Here is a 20,339-nt window from a genome sequence, read left to right as displayed (position 1 = left end):
CACAAACTGGTCTTTTTTTTTTTTTAAGCAGTGTTAAATATTTTTTAAGTTAAAGAATTTAACTAAACATTAACTGTGTGTTTTGTTTTTTTTTTTGTTTTTTTTTAAATTCCTTTAAAATAGCAATACATACATTTCCTATACATAGCAATCACATATTTATAATTTGGGTGGAGTGTTATTTTTGATATTTGTGCTTTTATGCTAAAACAAAGTGACAGAAAAGCACATTTTTAAAATTTGCATTAAAAAAAAAAAAAAAAAAAAGTAACCATATTGAGTAAAAGCTCTGTTTCCAAATAACAATAAATAAGGTGGAAATGGCAAAAAAAAATGTCATAAACTGCATTTGGTAGCTTTACTTTTAAAAGCAATTTATTAGTTTTGAATATCACTGTCATTAAAGGGTAATGTGTTGCGTTACAATGTTAGCTGCTGAGGAAATTAATGTTTTACAGTTATTTTATCTTACCAGATTTAACTTTATAGTAATCTTGAGTAAGCTGGTTATGTTGTCCAGTTTAACCTCTTTACCTCATGGTGAGTTCATGGTGACAACAAGCTTGTTAATTTTCCTCATCACAGCTTTCCCCCGAACTAAAATCTTTCCGCTTCAGAGCTGTAGCACTTGCATATTCCTCCTCCTCAACATCGCCTCGCCACCTTTGTAACTAGTTGAGCTTAGACCTCAATCACTCAGGCCTAGAGACCTTTCAACAACCTTGTGGCATCCACTAGTTGCAAGGGAAAATTATGCATTTCCTGTGAAATTGATTCACAAAACCACATTGGAGCAGGTCTAGAGATCTTAATTGAAACTCTGTAAACCACCAGTCACTAGAAAAAAGTGTGTATTCCACAACCAGCTGGTGTGAAACTGATTGCAAAGAGATTTGCTATGCTACACCAAAAACGTCTTTGTGATTGCTTTGGTTGCTAGTAGGTTTCCAGGGTGAGAAGAAGTTTCCATGGAAGACGCCAAACTGCCTGCAGATACTTGCAAACTACTTGCTAAGCTGTAGTGAAACTGAAAAATATGATTCAAAGTCGCCTTTTGAAATTGTTTGTGGTTGACGTTTTAAGGCAAAGCTTTTACTTTGAAGGTGAATGTTTTTCATTTTCGGTTTATTTGCAGCTTTGAGAGTAAATGTCAAGTTTTTGCAGACATGTCGACGTCTTCCACACAAACTGTGAGCGACTGCGCCAGTCTGATTCTGACCAAGCCAATCATGAGAAGGTTTTTTAGTTTTCAGCTCCCTGTTTTTGAGTGGCGACAGCCACCAACCTCCAACAACCGCTTTCCTGCAACTTGGGGAATACATATTTTCTGAAGTGACCAGAGGTTGCCATGGGGTCGCTGACTGTCTCTACGCCTGTGTGACTGAGGCCTGGAGGTGCTTTTTCAATATCTGAAAATTATAACCATGACACTAATTAAAACACATCTTCCCACAAGATAAATCCTGCCACCTTTGCCATATCACTAACTGAGCTTAACATGCACACTGGCACAGCCTGAGGATTGAACGCCTTCTACTAGTACATGCAACATACTTCAAGGAGTGGAAAGGCAAAAGAAATGGTGTGATGTCATCAGACAACAAAAGACACAACGGTATATGGTAACTGATTGCTCATTCGAATAATTAACCAATTATCTGATCCACTTAATTGCTTTAATTTGCACATTCGTTAAAACAAACAAACAAATAAATAAATAAAGAATCAGAACACCTAAACAAGTTTCTTTATAATTTGTTACAATACCAGTGATAACTGAGAGAAATAAATAGCTAGATTCCTGCTAAAGCTAACTTGCTGAGGTGATCTCAGATTCTGTGGATTATGTATCTAAAATGGTAAACTTCCTTCTTCTTGCAGCTTCTGTAGTAACGGCTCTTTGCTTTCACAGGTCTTTATCAAAGTATGTTCAAAGTTAGATCTGAAACATGACGCCAGTGTTTTTTGTTTTTTTTTAGCATTTCTTTTGCATACCTACAGCAGAAAGCACAACCCTGTCAGTTTTATGCCTGAGTAACAAGATGATGATCTCAGACTCACCTATCCATAAATAAACACCCACTTATCCTTATCCACTTATTATTACACACACTTGCTAAGACAACTAACTGACAATGACCGCCTAAGGTGAGTGTTGTCAAGACAGTGGAATGTGTGATTCTGTCTTGTGAAAGTCAGCAGTGTATGTGTGTGTATTTGTGCGCATGTGTGTGGAGGAAAAAAAAAAAGGGCAGGGAGGGGCTGAGCGTTGCCAAACAACAAAAAGACAAAGTGAGAGAAAGATGGTGTTTGCCAAAGACGAATGAGTGAGAAAATCCGAGGTGATGGAGAAATGTAGAGTGAGACAGAGGAGGCACGAAGGCGGCCGACGGTGACTTGGGGTGGTTAATGATTTTGCCAGAAGGTCACAGACAGCGTTCACATGGCTGGGCGGAGTATTCGTATTGACGCATCACTGTGTCAAGCACTGACGAATCAGCCATGCATTTGTAAAATGAAACAAAAAAAATCTTTTGCATTGATTGCAGCCGGGTGATTTGGATGAGGCAGGAGAAAAGGGAAGGATTGACACGCACAGTTAAATTAAGCACGGATGCACGACAGCACAACGATTAATGATGCGCAGGAGGGCTCGCACAGAAAGTACGTGCTGCATAGGATAAAATCTCTTATATTACAGGCTGGTTTATAATACTGAGAGCAGCCACTACTGCTGAACTCTGACCTGGAATCTGCACAACTTGGTGCTGGAATTGTATTTCTCCTTGTTTCTAGGCTATATTTGTGGTCTTTTGGGGGGATTTCAGGCTGTAGGGATTTTATCAAAACTCTATTGCTCCTCAGTTATTGCTAGTGATTAAAATTGCCTTGGATGAGCCATTATTTAAAATATCAAGAATGCACACAAATTATATGAGCCACAAGGTCAAGGTTTCAATCCAGTCCACTGCATCACACCATTACAAAATGTTTTCACGGAATCAATTAATGTTATCTACAAACTAATACGTGCCAGAAGTTTTAGAAACATCTGTTCAAATTCTCTATATTTATAGTTATGATAATTTTTTTCTCTTGGAGTAAGAGCTGTGATAATGATCAAATTAGTTGCTTCCTGGATTAAAAATTTGAACACAGCCTCTCGAATCTTTAAATTTGTGATTTTGTGACATGCCGTCCCGAACTTTTGTTTGCTTTTAAGTTCCCTGCTAGCCTCTGGCATCTCTTGTGACTTTTTGATCTGAAATGAGAACCGAACAAGACCAGGACTTAATCTGAGCTCCAGAAGGCAGATCTTTTCACAAGAGATTCTCTCTGCTTCGCCTCCGCCAAGGACCAGGACATTGCAGGATCATCAGTATATGATATGCTATGTCATATTGACTATGTGTTCTTGCAACTGCAGTTTTGTGTAAAGCCGCCACCCTGTTTGTTCTGTTCTTTTGAAACGCGACCCATCTGGGGTCGAAGGTGACAACGAAGGAGCGCTGACTGGGACGAGGCCGAAAGGCTTTGTGGATGCTACGGTACGCGGCGCTTTGGTCCGAATTTGACCAGTGTTGCGTTTTCTCTTTTCGTTTCCTCTTTGCAGGTAAATTTCGAGAGAAGGCGTCTATTCTGCACAAGATTGCTAAAAAGAAATGCCAAGTGGAGGATAGTGAAAAGGCCAATGGAGTAGCGAGTCGTTCAGGTAAATAAAACTTTAATATCCTTTAGATCTTATTGCAGTAGTATGAAATCATAGGAAATACCTTTGTTTATTTTCTGGCTCAAAATTGTCCGTACAATAAAAAAATGTCAGTCTTTATGTTACACATACACACCTACACTGGCTGAGTGGTGTCGGTCTGATATTTCCCAAAATGTCTCCTTTCCAAAGAAGACCTTGGAGGAATATTTCCAAAGGATCCCATGAATCAGGATCTTAACTCAAGCGATGAACTAGTATTGTGTCTACACATAAGACAAAGAAACAATTTTACATCTTTAGATACTTTGTTACTAATAACCTGTCACAAAAACACATGATTTATTCCCTTTTTCTCTAACAGAATCTACTAAAATGCCAAAGATAACACAGTTTTACAGCAATAAAATTGTATTTTTGCACCATCAAGGTGAATTGCAAAGAGCTGTTAGCTTAAACTTGATATATCTGAACATGGTGAAAAGTGTGTCCTTTAAAAGAATTTGAGAAACCTGGGCAGATGGAGGACAAACGAAGTGAAAGGCCTACAAATACCATCAGCCACAGCTCAACAGTATTTGAAAGTCATGTCTTAAAGAAATGGGAAAAATCAATTGACCTGTCTACTGTTCACTGAAGCCTTATCAGAAATGGCGTAAGTGGAAGGGTGGCTGTCAAAAAGCCATACTTAAGGAAGGGAAATGATGAGAAAAGGCTGAGATAAGCAAAACTACTCAAGAACTGGACTCAACATCTGTGGCAACAGGTCAGGATTTCAAGAGAAAGCTACGACAGGGAGCGTAATGGCTGTCTGTAAAACACGGTGGAGGCTCTGTCATGGTTTGGAGTTCCATTTCAGTCAGTGGTGTTGGGGATCTTGTCAAAATTTATGGAATTTTGAACAAAAAAGAATATTAATCCACCATGAAATTCCATGTGGAAAGATTATTCAGAATGACTTTGATCCCAAACATGCTGTCAGTGCAGTAAAGGCATGCCTTGATGGAAAAACATAGCGATGAATAGGTCTGCACTGTCCATTCTGACCGCTGATCAGCTTTGGCCTCTCACGACCTTCAAGGAGAAGCGGGTATCGCTAGAATAACCGAGCTCATGTGCGTTAGTTATTAGATTCCCTACTGAAACGATCATCTGTTGTTAAACAAACACGACATGATCAAGAGCAGCCAAATTGATTGCAAGTGTTGTCTTCAAGCAGTATTTAATCAATCGCAGTCACTGCCAAGAGTAATTTATGTGTTTTTCACTTCAAAGAGCGCTGGACCAAAGAACAAACAGGAGGCCAGAGGAAACACTTTCATGGCCACAATGGAGGCAAAGCAGGAGAATCAAAGCGAGACATAGCTGATGATCAACAAGGCAAAATTATGCTAACCGCACCACATTAACATATTACCCTCTTGATCAAAGTGCTCGACTGGTGGTCACCACAGCTAACTTCACTTTTTAGGTTGTTTCAAAAGAATATTTACTGTGATTCAGTCCAGGTATCACATTTTTAGTTGTAATATTGCCACATCTGAGCGAGCAAGGTAGGGAGGGAGGCCATGTGGTGGACCAAAGTGGTATCGAGGCACATTATCTGTCTGAGAATCTGCTAATTGTATCACAACCATACTTGGATTAAAGCAATTTCCACAGCAATTATAGTTTAATCATCTGATTACATGGCTTTCGGCTCTTTGTATTTTAATAAGGGTAAGTTAAGTAAGTCGGGTCTCAATTGAAATGGATTTAAAGCAGCCACTAGCATTTGATAAGGTGAGATAGTGTTAGCCTCAGACATGCACATGTATGTTCACACACATGGGGGTGCCTTGATGTACTTTTTGCCATTATTTCTGTTGTTACAACATTTTTTTTAATAAATATATGACATTTATGTCTAACTTTCCAGCAGTTCCATAAATGTGTTTTTCTTCTGACTACAAAACAGAAATCTGAAAGAAGCAAATAAGGGTTGAAACAGATGTTGGTACTGAAATGCTAAGTCGGTTACTTGATTGAAATAAAGGTTAGTTATTTGGCAAAAAGACGACCTGGAATAAAAAGGTGTTATCAAAAGTTCAACAACTTTTTGGGCATAAAAAGCAGAAATGACTGCTGTCCCCTTCATGGTCATCTTCTCCTGCAGCTCTGCACTAGTACATGGAAACTTCCCTGGAGGATGCATTCACATCACTTGCACACGAGCATTTGCAATTTCACTGCTTGCATGAAGAGCAAATATCAACTGTAGTGTTACAGCATTCTAAATTTCAATATGAGAAACTGTGGCTATGAAGACCGAGTCTGTAGCTAAGACTGAGACACCCGATAACACTCTTCCATTGAAAATGTTGCAATGTTCATGTCAAGTGGTAGCAGATCAGGTCATGAAGTTCAGGTGATACAGAAGCATACGTGCACGTTGGGAATGGTGCTTCTAGAGAGCAATCTAAACAGAGCAGGAACATTAGGTGTGTCTTTGAGGGAGTTTCAGTCAAATTAAAATCTGGAAAAACAGGTTTTTGTTTTTTTTTACAGGTGCAGTCTTAGAACATTTTGATCATACCTCATAATTTACTTAACTAAACAACAGTTTTCTGTTTAATCAGGCCTTCTGCTGACATTTTCTGTTGTTCTTTATGCGTTTCATTTATTTTTGTTCTATTTTAACAGGGTTCTCTATGATATTATAATTGTGTTGTAGTTGTTTTACAGCACTTTGTGACTTTTATGTCTAAGAAAAAGGGCTATATAAATAACTTTACTTACTTTATTTACCACAATGTGAGGATTCCCTAATAATAAAAAAAATGAGCTGAATCATTTTACCTGGATAGAATTGCTATGCAGAAATGATTTGTCCACTTTTCTTCAGACCATAAAAACTAACACTTTGTCTTTCAGAGTTGTCAAAAACAAATTCATTATTATTATTATATTAATTCATTATTTTTCCTGCAGATAAGAACCTTCCTAACAGCTCCAGTGTGGAAGTGGAGGTGACCCCACCTATGAATGGAACAGCAGGGCAAGAGGGGGAGACGGTAAGAAATGAAAGGGCACTCACAAATCGCAGTATGTGGAAAATCTATTTATACCAATTCGTCACCTGTCCACCTAACTGGGTGAGAAGGCAACAAAACTGTGAGACAAACATCAAAGTAAGAGAGGCATTTATGAATATTTTATGCCTCTCATCTGTGTCTGTGTTCCACTTTGAGTGTGATTGATGCAAAGGTTGCACCAACTATGGCACAGGTCACTACTGCTGATAATTTCCCAGCATGCACTCGGGCGAGTTCCTCCATCTTTAGCCAGACCTGCCAAAGACCCGCCTCCTCCCTCTGAGTTCTGTAATCACACTCCTCACTCACCTGCTGCTCCCCGCCGCTGGATGCTCGAAACAAACACACTCGCACACGTACGTCAACACAAACACACACTCGGTCTTTGACGTGTGGCCAGGCTCTGCGAGCCTCATAACGGCACCTGAACCAGAATCGCTGGCATTAACGATGACGGCGGGATGCAGCAACCTGCCAAGCCAGCAGACGGTCCTGGGGCAACCGGGCAGCCAATCAAAATATGTACACTGAGAGGAGAACAGACAGAGGAGGCGAGGGTGTCGGTCATCCTGCTGGATTTTCAACTTTTAAATTGCTATCAACAAGAGTAATCCCAAAAGCCTGCTAATGTTCCAACTAATGTTCAGCCAGTTTCAGCTGGGTGAACAATAGTGGAAGAAAGTAAAAGGGAAACATAACAGGCACTGTGTGCTAATATATTTAACTGTAAGCTTGATGGAAATCACACAGCTTGTAAGTCTCTTTGGGCAGACGACTTACTACAAGGAGACATTCAACTGATGTTGCTTGTGGTCTTTAATTACTGTAATGTGTTTCCTCCAAGTGGAGGACATGCATTAGCCAAAGTGCTTTAGCTGTAATAATCAGTGTTTTGGCTAATCACTCTTCATAAATATACATACAATTGGGGAAAAAAGGGGAAAAATGGGAACGATTTTGTTGATATTCTCACAAACGTCACATGAACAAATTAGCTCCAGTTATCCTTTATTATCCTTTACAATTAATGCATGATATGGAGAGAGTTTTTATTCTGTTAACAATTATGCAGGCTTAGACTGCTCTTTCTTTCAGAAGCATTTTTTCTTGCCTCAAGCTTCCAGTCCTTTATCCAGTTTATCTCATATCATAGATTTGTAAAAGTCTTTCATATTGAAGAAAATTGCATGTATAAGGATGACGAAATTACAGTTTTACTAACATCGTGCTGTGTGTAAAATTTAAAGACAAGGTAGATAAATGTGAAACAAAAAACACTGACATGTGAAAAGTTTAAAATCTAAGAAGTAACATGTTTTTTTTTTTCCTTTTTAAATTCTGGACTTACATTATTAAAAATACAACAGAAGTGTTGGTGCATCAGCAGTAGTATTGTATTTGAGAGAGTGTATACTTTAATTTAGGTTATTTAGTTATTTAGTATGAAATGTACATAAGTTCATTATATAAATATATGTATATATCTGATATATTGTATAAAGTGTAATATGTGAAGCAGCTTTGCATACAGTGGTGTCCACAATACTATGAAGTCCTACTTGATTAAAAGCACAAATAATGCTGTACAAAGCTAATACTGGAAAATGTAAATAAAACATAATGTAATAATTTCCCAATCTCAGAGATCAACATTTTATTCACAATAGGACATATAAAACATATCAAATGTTTAACACATTTTACAGTTTAATGAAAAATATTATCTCATTTTGAATTTGATGGAGCAAAAAACTGGAAAAGTGAGCGTTACCACAGCTGAAGAAACATTTTTAAATTGATTAGTTTAAATACTAATACTAAATTAAAACAAAACTAATACATGAAACTATTTAGTTTAAATGGCAACGGCTCGGTAGCACGATTGGGTATAAAAAGAGCATCTTACAGAGCATCTCATGGGTTTGGATTCTCAGGAAACAGTTCATTAAAAACAGGCATGATTCTGTTATAGAAATCAGTGCATGGTCTCAGGAACACGTGTCCAGAACTCCAGCAGCTGGTCTTCTCTGTTTCCAGACATTTATGAACTGCTGTCAAAAAAAAGGATATTTAATATAAATTCTATGTTCTGATTTTCTACATTATGATAACTTTTCTATATTTGATATCTTGTCTATGGGTTTATGAGATTTGCAGCTCATTACATTTTGTGTTTATTTAGTTATTTGACTCAAGATCCTGACATTTTCCTCTCCTAAACACAGACATCATAACCTGATATGATGCTAAAAAAATGATATTCTTGTGATTAATGTTTGGCAGGAAGCAGGACAGCAGGTAGATGGAGTTTAAAAACACCTTTTTTTTCAGGTGATGATTCACAAACTTTGAAAGACCTGGATGCTTATTGGCATTCTTGATTCCTACATGCTGTTATTTTTAGATCCTGCACAGTGCACCTGCCTGTGTCAGCCAGGAAGTAGCTGGAAACAGCTCACACCTTCATATTGCCGCCAGAGGCCCCATCACGCTAATTGTTCAATTCCTCCTGGATGTCTTGGCAACCAAGACTGGGGAATAAGGAGATAGTTAAGGTCAAATTAAAATTTGCAGCAGAGTTTTGCACGACTTACTGTCTAAACCCTTGAGAAGCAAGCCAAGAAAAGTAGTCATGTGCTGTAATTTTTCTCTGAGCAGCAGATTTTTCATTTTAAAATCTGCATCTGGTTCTAATTTTGATGATGACATTAAAGCTATGTCTCACTCAATTGTCTATCTGCAACAACATATTCTAGATTTTTCTGCTTTCAGTAGCATACATTTTGAATATTTATAAAGCTCCTGTAATCAATTATTTAAATAACATTCGGGAAAACTAAAGAAAATCATAACCACGGGATCTCATGACTCATCCTACGTCTTCTATCACAACTAAAGCGATGTGAAAAAAACATTGTGTTCAGGGGTTCCTGGGTGGAAGTATCATTCAGTTTGAAGATTTGCTTGCTTTTTCTTTTCCTAAATAGGATGAGAATTTTATATCCAGATGGAGCCTCTGTGTGTGCGTGTGGGGGACAAAAAAAATATTCATGCCATTGCAGCTGTTAGGGCCTCTATGAAGATGAATGTTTCATGTGAAGAATGAGACACTGCTGTCAGACAGGCAAATAGTGAATGGAAATGTGTGAAGTTTCAAATCACAGTGTGTGTTTGAGGCTTTCTTTGTGAATTACACATAGCATCTTAGTTTTAAACAGATGGCTGCATTTTGTCAATTCCTGCATACTAAAAGTTGAATCAAGAAAATAGTGCAAGAGGAACACTCTGAACCAAAAACCAAAACAACAAATTTAGATGTTTCACCACAGATCAGCTGATTTCAACATCGACCCACACCCACGGCGAAGCTGATATCCACGTAAACACCCCAATAACCTATATGGCGTGCAGTTTAGGCTGCTTTAGCCTTCTTGCAGTTGCAGTTGCAAGCTGCTTTGCAACCCGTCTTCACCCCAGCTACTCTTTTCAATACTGTGTGTGATTTGATGGATGTCATATCTGTTGGCAACAATCCCTGCTCTGGCTTTCTGTGCATGCACAAAGCCTAGAGAGGTGTGCTCCCAGAATTCACTGCTGATGAAAATAACAATAATCTGTCGACTCTGTGGCTGAGATATTATTTTACTTGAAGACCAAATTCCTCTGTGTTTTTTTTCCCCATTATTGTACTTGCATTATTTATTAACTGGAGATGCCTCATGGAGGCGAACCTGTCAGATCAGCAGTGTTTTCCTTCTTCTGGTTAAACTAATGCAAACGCACCATTTGTATTTCCAGCCTTGCTGCAGCTGTTCTGCACTTTTTTGACCATTTCAACTATTGTAGCTTTGTTGCCTCACACCGGGTACCAGAGCAAATGCTTCCCTCCAGGAAGAAAGAAAGAAAAAAAAAAAAGCAAATGTCACGCCTCCCCTCGCAGCTCTGTGGTGTCTGATAAAAGTCAGTGCCTTTAAGCACAGAGTTGGCAGTGTTACCAACTGAGCCACCACAGGGCAGGAAAGGCCCCCAAGGGGCTGGCATTTAGGAACCAAGTTAGACCAGGGAGCACCAGCTCAATGGGGTACTTTAGCATAGAAAGCAACTAAAGCAAATCATAAATAGTCAAATGCTGGATTCATGGTGAGCAGTGTCATCCAGAAACAGTAGTCTGCATGCAGTCAACATGCCCATGAAAGAGCTGCAGAGCAAAACCGTGTGGAGTGGACTGTCAATATTGTGATTGAACATAAGAAGAAGCTTTTGCTGCGTTTTTGGATTCTGCAGTGAGCCAAAATGACAATCTTGGCATCTTTTAAAAGCAGTGGATTTGGTCCAGAATTGATCTTTGCAAAGCTTCGGGTGTTTTTGTTTTTGTTTTGCTTTTTAGAGCTTTTAAAAGACAACAATGCAGCCATCTGGATATGGAGAGGAGGAGAAATCAGAATGCTGAACATAAGTGATGCAAGCCCTTTTGTTTGGCAGCTCTGATTACCAAGGTTACCAGGCAATACTCAACAGCAGTCGCTGTCACAGCAGGATAAGCTCCATATGATTCATGATTCGTGCAGCAACCATCTTTAAAGATTTCTGCTTCACTGTGGCCTTGTTTAGCTAATCTGATTAAATTTGTTAAGGCCTGAAATGATTTCCTTGAGAAAATTACTACCCAGCGTATCACATCTGTTATCAGCATCTGTTTTACTTTATGTTTTTCTGCCCAGTTTTTCTACCTATTTATTCTCAAAGGGGCAGGGGATAAATTTTAGATCACTCACATGTTCTAGTCTGGCCTGCGTGCATGGACTTGTTCTCTGCAAGTCCCCTTGGCTCCTTATCTTCTATAATTAGTTGCTAAGGGACCTCGGGATCTTTCCGAATAGAAAAAGCTTAGTTGTTGTACTATTTAACTATTACCTGGATGTTTAAGTGACAGCCTGTAAGAAGGTAGATAAAATGATGATTTAGTCATCTTTCCTGGAATCTGATTTCATGCGAATCGCAGGGTGCCGTCAACTTTTGTCTCACTTGGCATTCCAGCAGCACGTCCAGTCACACCCTAAGGATCTGCTGATGCAGCCAACATCACCAGTCAGCAGTGATGAGCCCCCGATGACTGCTGACACTCAGCCCTTCAGGCTCAGTGGAGTCTCAGAAATCACAGCCACCTCTCTCTTAAAGCAGACCTGTTATGTGTTTGTTTTTTTTTAATTTATGTCATACTCTTACAATTGCAATGGCCAAAGTTTCAAATAATGAGGCCAAGTGCCCACTCTTCAGACTGTTTTCTACTTTATATTTTGAATCAAATCTCTTAGTGTTGCTCTGTATCAAACGAAGCAGGTTTATGAGGGGCAGCCAATCAGAAGAAAAAGAAAGTGGGCTTTCCGGGAGATCACACTGCTTGTTTCAGACAGAGGATGATCCGATGTGGTTGCAACATGGTCCAGTATAAGACATATTATTTTCAGCTATGAATCATGCAAAACTACCCTGGTAAATTCCCAAAATGAAAAGAGAGACATGGAAATGAGCAGAATGGGTCCCCTTTAAAGTCATGGTAGCACACATCCAGTTCCTGCGATTAATCTCTGCTGACTTCTGAATTCCTTCATGACAGTGGTGTTGTCAAACTGATCCCTGCCTCTGTGGGTAGTGAGTATATGAAGCTAAAAGGGACACTTCCAATGTTTTGTTTTTTTTTTTTTCAGTTATTCCCTCTTGTTCACCTGATATTGTTTTCAAAATGATAAATTTTGACCAGTATCTCCTTCCCTTTTTTCTGCTCTCAGGCTGAGGATGAAGAAGAAGAGGACCAGCCTCTGAGCCTGTCCTGGCCTGAATCTTGCCGCAAGCGCTTCACCTACCTCCTGATCATGCCTATTGTCCTTCCCCTGTGGCTAACGCTGCCTGACGTCAGGAAAACGGTATGCGACTAAATTCTCCTGAACAAGAATGCCGTGTGCGTGTGTCTGTGTGTACGTGTGCTGCTCAATCCTTCTTTTTTTATTTTCCAGTCATCAAAGAAGTTCTTCCCCATTACATTCCTGGGTGCCATCTGCTGGATTGCAGGATTCTCCTACCTAATGGTGTGGTGGGCCCATCAGGTACACAAGACTCTGTAAAAAGAACTGATGTTATGTGATCATAACAGCAGCCCAAAAGCCTAATGATATAAGAATAATCCTTACAAAATATATTTTCCTTCATTTCTCGTTCTTGACATTTATAATAACCCTCCATTCCCATCCACTCACGCATAATTACAGCTGTCTTGTTTAAAACAAAGATTGTCAGAGATACTTTTATCACCTCTTTCAGCTTCTAAGCACAAGGAAATTAAAAATAGCCAGAACAAAGATTAGTTTTTATTTACCCTAAAGCTTAGCTTTCTTTTTTTTTTCTTTTTTGCAGGTTGGAGAGACCATTGGGATTACAGAGGAGATTATGGGACTGACTATATTAGCAGCTGGAACCTCTATCCCTGACCTCATCACCAGTGTTATTGTGGCACGCAAGGGGCTGGGTGATATGGCTGTATCCAGCTCTGTAGGCTCCAACATCTTTGACATTACTGTTGGGTATGTTATCCAAGCATGATCTGGGTATGGATCCGTATGTGATGTTTAGGAGAAGCACAGAGAAAGCAGTACTTTTTGCTCTGACGATGACTCCTCTCAAAGCCTTGAATTACTGTAGCATCGTAAGTAAACTATTACTGGCTCTGTGGGCCGGAGTAAGATGGCTTTCAGGCTGTAATGGCATTTTTACAGCGCAATTTTGATTTCCAAAGTCTTTACACAAGATTAGGTTCGGTTTCGTGGCTAAACCTGTATCATTTCTTCTAATAGCAACAAGATAGTAAAACAAATGTACCGCGTTAGATGTGGCGACCATGTGCATATTTGTTACGCAGCTTTGACTAAAAAAAGACTAAATTATAAACAGGCATATATCATTTAAAGGGTCAGTTTATCCAGGACATAGACGCGTATCTTCATGCTGTTATCGGCTCTGAGCAGCTCACATGGTCAGCCTGTAACATATCGTGTGCTTGTGTACTTGCAGACTGCCGCTCCCCTGGCTCCTGTGGTCCCTATTCAAAGGCTTGAGACCGGTGCAAGTCAGCTCCAACGGCCTCTTCTGTGCAATCGTGCTCCTCTTCCTCATGCTCCTCTTCGTCATCATCTCCATCGCCGCCTGCAAGTGGCGCATGAGCAAGCTGCTCGGCTTCATCATGTTCATGTTGTACTTCGTCTTCCTGGTGGTCAGTGTCATGCTAGAGAACAAGGTCATTAGCTGCCCGGTGACTATTTAAGGACCTTTCAGGGACCTACATCCCCTCCGTCACCCTCACCACCATAACCATCCTATTTGTCTGCTGTCTGTCTCACCTGACCCTTTGCGATCCTTTACACCAGGAACAAAAGACAAAAAAGAAGAACTGTACAAGAGATGAATGAAAACTGTGGGATCTCCCTTTATTTTCAGTGAGCAGGTGGTGGTGGGGAGCGCTTAAACCATTAAGGGACAAGACTACGGCTTGGCTGGTTTAACATAGGCTTAACAAGAGTGGATTTTAAATATGTTGTTATTTTCACTGGCAGGTGAGTAGGGTAGAGGGTTTGGGTGGGTGGGTTATGGGTTTATGCCAAATATAGAAGTATTATGCATGCCATTAGTTTAACTAGACGAGAAATGAAGGTAGGTTGAGAAGAATGACCTCCTGTGAAGTTCGGGGGGAGAAACAAACAAACATGAGATGCACTGTTTAAAACTCTTAACAACAAATACGGCTGAGCTCAAATTTGTGATCACATTTGAAAGCACATACTGGTTGAACTGACTGAGACGTCGTGAGTGAATCGTGATGTGGACGAACTAATGAATGAGAGAAACGGCGCAGCGTGCGGATGAATGTGTTCTTCGAAACATGTTGTTTAATGGTCGATGGGGACGACTCTCTTTTGAGCTTCGCGCCTGAGCAGCAAGGAGCGCGGCGAAGGACAGATGAACTTCTATTTTCTTATTTCTTTCTTGCAAACTTGTCTGTGCTCAGTCAGAGTTGAAGCTTCTCCTAGCCCCCTGTCAGGATGTCATTTTTCACCACTGAATGAGTCCTTTTTTTCTTTTAAATTATTTTTTTAAATTCATTTTCACTAAATGTTAGAAGTAGCATTAGATCAACTGTAGCATGACAATCTGCTCCTTTTTTTTCTTCACCCATTGAGCAAACATTACGATTGTAAAGAAATTTCCATTTCACGTGCACCGATGGACAAAGGCAAAAACAAACAAAAGAAAAGCCTAAATGAAAGTTAGCTACATATGCTAGCCTTCAATATCTTGTACTGGTTAGGGGGGCGAAAACAAAAGCATGAATACTTAGGCTCATTAAAGATCCATAAACAAAGTCAATGTCAAGATAATACATTTGAAAATAACTTTACTGTGTTAAAGCGTCATGATTGATTTAGATTAGTCAGTGTGTAGTGCTTTGTTCACAGTAGAACTGGGCTCAAATCACCGGCTAGTTAAGCTCCTGGGGTAGAAGTTTCAAGGAGTCAACTGCATGTAGGGAAAAAAAGGAAACAAAAAAAAGCCACCGGGAGGTGAATTATACCAATCAACATTTAAGAAGTTGTATACCGAAATGTATACTTTCCAGACATGCTTCATAACTTCTTAATGCAAACGAGTGCTCAGTCTCTATGTAGAAAATGTCAACATTGTACGGTCGACGATATCTATCAAACTTGTGCAATTTCTTTTCTAATCAAAGGTGCTTTTGTGTGCATGTGTGCAATCTGCATTTAAAGTCACGACACGATGACGATTCATAGAGGTCATACTACCCGTGTTTTGCAACTAACTGCAAAAAAAAAAAAATATAAATATATACCCCAATCTGTGTTTTATACTGGGAAAATAAATCATAATCACGAACTCTCTTTAAGCATAGAATGTGGAAATCATCGACTCAACAGCAATATAGCGTGTGTCGTGTTGAAAGACACCCCTCCATCATGCGTCAGTGCCCTGCCCTCCCTCGCTGTCCTGTCCAGACATAAAAAACATACAAAAAAAAAAAGCCCCACCTCATAAAGTGGGCGACCATTTCTCCTAAAATGAACCCCTTCCTGTTAGAGCTGGCCAGGAACACCTGCTTTACCTCAACACAGCCTCTGTACAGCAGCTTAGTAGGAGTTAACTGTAAAATAGTAGTAAATAGATTCTCTGAATGTGTGCGGGGAAATGCATGCGAGGTGTTTGGGCTGGTTACCCACTGACTGTACAGCGGAGCTTAGAATAGACGTTCACTTTTATGCACCCATTCAGAGACAAACACTAGGAACTCATTGGTTTTACTTTGTAAATAACAAACGTGTTTGATTTTTTTAATAGGTATTTATTTCTTTGCAATAGTGGATGGAGAAAGCTGGCGGCCCTTTATTATCATAATATTACAGAAACAACATAAGAATTCATTTTAAGGCTAAACGTCAGATTAAAAATGTGTCTCTTCAGTTCAGAAAACGAGGGCTTTAAATACCACATTGCCTCCTCTGATTCAACAAATGTAGACGTGAGCGATGTTGCCATTTAAAGTTACAGATGCACAGGGCAAACAAAACTCTAATGCCCGTCCAGACCGTGCTCACGATAAACCGCTGTGCTTGGCGCGTTCTCACATGTTCTTTGAGCATTTCTAGCAGCCGCATTCAAACAGTCGGTTTATGGCCTCTGCGATGACTCATGTACTTTCTGAAATTATCCTGCGCACACTCGCGATTAAAACTCTTTCCTCAGAGCTCCCACACACTCGGGTTAATGTGATCACACCTCAAGTTTCTTCAACCACCTTTTCTTTAAAAGAATAGTTTGACATTGTGGGAGATTTAGCTTCTTGCGGAGAGTTAGATGAGAAGACGGCCAGAGCAGGTAAAAATTTTTTAAAAAAATCCAACACTTTGCTAATAAGTGTGATTGCTGAAAGATTTATCTATAGGCCTCACCCATTTGTGTTATTGAAATGTGACTCTATTCTACAAATTCCACTGTGTATTCGAGTGTTTGGATAACCTTGAATAGAGATATCATGTCATCATATCATTTTTTCTGGTAATTAGGTATCAAAGGTTTGTGGGTGTGAGCAAATTATCTCAAACTGCTACAACTCGTTGTCTAGCTTGACCTAATTCAGCTCAGGCTGAATAAGAAAAACAGAAGGCAAGACAAGAAAATTACTTCATCCTAATTACGTTTATTGCTTATGAATAGAAACAGAGTTTAGACTTTTTAAAAAGGTCAAACTAGCCTGAACCATTAAATAAATTCCAGAAAATTCTGTCTTTTTGATGCTGGAGTGCTTATTGAACCTTCTGAAATTGAAGAAAATAATAAATTAAAATATCAGTTTGTATATATGAGTTTTAATTTGCATGTTTGTTTTTTTTGCTACATCTGGCATAGTTGTGCAGTTTGTAAGTTTTTCAGAGGAATAAAATTCACACTGATGATGTAGAGGTCTCAAAAACTCATAAAAGCTCACGTATCAAATATGATACACCTGGCATTACAGGGCTGGTTTATAAGCAATCAGCTTCTGCGTTTCAAGAGCTGCAGCAGCTTTCAGCGAATCACGCTGCAGTTTCTCCAAGTGTTTCGTAACATGTTTTCTCATCTGTTTAATCTCCACAAAAATATGTAAAAAAAAGCCTAAAATTAAGGAAACTTAGTTACATGTGGCTGTTTCTTCTTGTCTAACTACAAGCAACAAAGCAAACAAGCAAATTTCCTAAAATGTCTCAACTACCCTCAACGTGTTTACATGTAATCTGAGTTTGGTTGGTCGTGTGGTACACGTGCATACTCTGGTCATTTCATTTGTTCCATTCCCCCAAAGCCCCTCCCATCAAGTCAGCAAATTTCCAAATTGTATATGTCTTTTTCTTTTTTGACTGAGAGCATGAATGGGGAGAAGAACAAGAAAAAATAAACCAAAAAAGAAAGAAGAAAAAAAAACATAGAAGCGACTTAGCACATGAGCTTGGAAGTGATTGTGGTTTACCAGGGTAAGCGACCATGAAAGTTGACCACTAATGAACATTCTTGCACTGTAAATGTTTTATTTTCTTGGTGTTAATGTAAGATTTATTTAAGGTGTACATATATACAGATACAAATTAACCATATAAACTATATGTGTAAAAGAAATATGTCTCTTTATGTAAAAACACAAAGTATATAATAAAAACGAATAAAGATGCTTCAAATATGCAATAGTGTGTTTGATGTCTTTTTTTGTTGTTGTTTTAAAAATAATACTCTTTATTTCTTGCCATTACATCAACTTATCTAATGAAGTAAACTATATTGAGTCATGGGGAATTTAAGTTTCACATTAGAGAATTAAAGTCATGTAACGTTTCAAACTCTGGACTTCTACGGTGCTAATTTTAAAATTGTGAAACTCATTCTTGATAACCAGTTCTGCTGACTCTGGAAAAGCAGTCCTGGCATGCAGGGCTTCTTATGCAAAGCGGAGCATTTGCATAAGAAGCCCTGCATGCCAGTGGTAAGTGGTAAGTCGAGATGCATGCCACTACAAAAAAGACTTTCTTGGCAGTGATGCCAGACTGTCTCTATCCATATTTTAAAGACGTAACAGGACTGCTATTAAGCACTCATCGACAGTGACACTGTAATGTAAATACATTGGCATGCAGTCTGAGCTGATTAAAGGTGATTAAAGTTTCTAAGTTTTTCCATTACTACCCATGCCTGGTAATTTGTGGAGTTACAATGTTGTGTTGATTAAAGCACCATATACTTAAATAGCAAAGATAGTGGCAGACCCAAGATGTCGGATGATAAATGATAAATGGACAGGCCTTATATAGCGCTTTTTTTTTTTTTTTTATTCTACTCAAGCACTCAAAGCACTTTATACAACGTGCCTCGCTGACTCATTGACACACATTCAGAAAAGTACTTTTTTTCTGGGCTTTTCTGCTTTTCTATCTGACAATCATACACACTGACACTCCAGTGAACGCTTTAGAGAGCGTCTCAGGGTTCAATATCTTCCCCAAAGATACTTTGGCAGGTGGAGCGGGTAACCTCAGGTACAGTTAAATAAAAGAGGTTCTCTCTTATCTGAAACACTGATTCTGCTTTTACGGATTTGAGAGTGTGATAAAGAGGTGTAGCCTACTTTTCAAGCATTTTTAAGCAGAAATGTATTGTTCAGTACATTCACGTACCAGCATAAAAAAAGTGTCATTAAGTCACGTATAACTGTGCATCAGAGTGCACTCCAGGTCTTTAACAAAGTGTTCTGATCCCAGAGACAGACAAGGTGGAAAAAAAACTCAACCAGGAGTCCTCTTTGGGAGTTTTGTGATTTCATCTCCTGATTTCACTTTTATCTATCTCTATTTACAACTGTGCATGTCGAAAAATCATAATGCTACCCTGTGGCTAGGTTGCCAAGCACCCTGAACAACAGGGGTGTGTCTATTTATTATTATTTTTTAAATGGTCCACTTCAGCAGAGATGTGCAAAATCAAGATTTGCATTTGATCATGAAAAAATATTGGCATTTTTAAACGTTTTACCTGTGTAAAAGTCATAACCCTACTTTATTAATAGCATTGTGCTCAGCTACACTAACAATTCATATATATATATATATATATAAAATGTTAGTGTAGCTGGAGATTATTTTAATTAGGTACATGCTGATGGTTAGCGTTATCTGAAATAATACAACAAAATATATTGTCAACAAACTAATACATAACTAACTTTGACCTCAGTAAAGACAATGAGTGCATGATGCTATCCGTGCTCTCATGCAGTGGTGCTAACAGCAGTCTACTCTGGGGGCCGCCCCACCCCACAACCCTTTCTTTGGGCACATCCCTCCAGAAGGAGTATGCTACAAACTGGGAGTGACATCCTCTCACTTTTGCTACAAAGACTGAGTCACATCACCTACGTCAAAGTGCACCCGTCTTTAATGCCCTGGGAGTGGCAATGGCCTGTCTATACAGTTTTCTGTACTGCCTTAATGCTTTTTGATGTTCTACTGAACACTTTCTGTAGCTGGTAAAAGGATACACCCCACTCTCTGTCATCCTCCAGATTTATTTGATTTCTCCATTGCATGCTGCAACTTCCACTTCCTCGGGAGGAGCTGAATAATTAGTTTTAATTTGGAATTAATCTGGCTCTGTATGAATACAATAGACTCTATACTGCTATTATGCTTAGATAAGCTGCCCCACTTTCATCCTCAATGAAACATACATTTTATAATGTTGTTTGAGATCATCAATGATGATAGAAGTTTTTATTAGTGGCCTTAAGCATAGTCTAATATAAGTAAGGGCACTGATTCTCTTTGCTTCACATTGTGCCTTCTGTGTTTGTCTGGGTAAACTGTGGATACAGGGCGCCCTCTTCTGTTCAAACACTGACACGTCACTGTGACTAAGAGCGAAAGTTACGCAATCATCACTTCGACGTGTTCCACCCACTTAAAATTGTTCTC

At 39.1% G+C, this 20,339-nt stretch overlaps 1 protein-coding gene across 7 annotated transcripts in view; it reads left to right on the top strand.

Moving 5' to 3' along the window:
- Window positions 1–18,063, top strand: part of LOC146391412 (sodium/potassium/calcium exchanger 2-like) — a 48,059-nt gene extending 29,996 nt beyond the window's left edge. For all 7 annotated transcript variants that reach the window (XM_084924356.1, XM_084924354.1, XM_084924357.1 and 4 more), the window contains 6 exons: window positions 3,614–3,712; window positions 6,680–6,762; window positions 12,573–12,707; window positions 12,798–12,887; window positions 13,195–13,361; window positions 13,849–18,063. In XM_084924356.1, coding sequence (XP_084780482.1) covers window positions 3,614–3,712; window positions 6,680–6,762; window positions 12,573–12,707; window positions 12,798–12,887; window positions 13,195–13,361; window positions 13,849–14,098 — 824 coding nt within the window. In that variant the 3' untranslated portion in view covers window positions 14,099–18,063. The remainder of the gene's footprint in view (window positions 1–3,613; window positions 3,713–6,679; window positions 6,763–12,572; window positions 12,708–12,797; window positions 12,888–13,194; window positions 13,362–13,848) is intronic.
- The last annotated feature ends 2,276 nt before the right edge of the window (window positions 18,064–20,339 follow it).

The sequence above is a fragment of the Perissodus microlepis genome, chromosome 3 (genome assembly GCF_051167445.1).
Source record: "Perissodus microlepis isolate ML-2025 ecotype Zambia chromosome 3, ASM5116744v1, whole genome shotgun sequence".
Lineage (NCBI taxonomy): Eukaryota > Metazoa > Chordata > Actinopteri > Cichliformes > Cichlidae > Perissodus > Perissodus microlepis.
The sequence above is the reverse complement of the archived record's forward strand: the minus strand, read 5'-3'. Positions and strand labels throughout refer to the sequence as shown.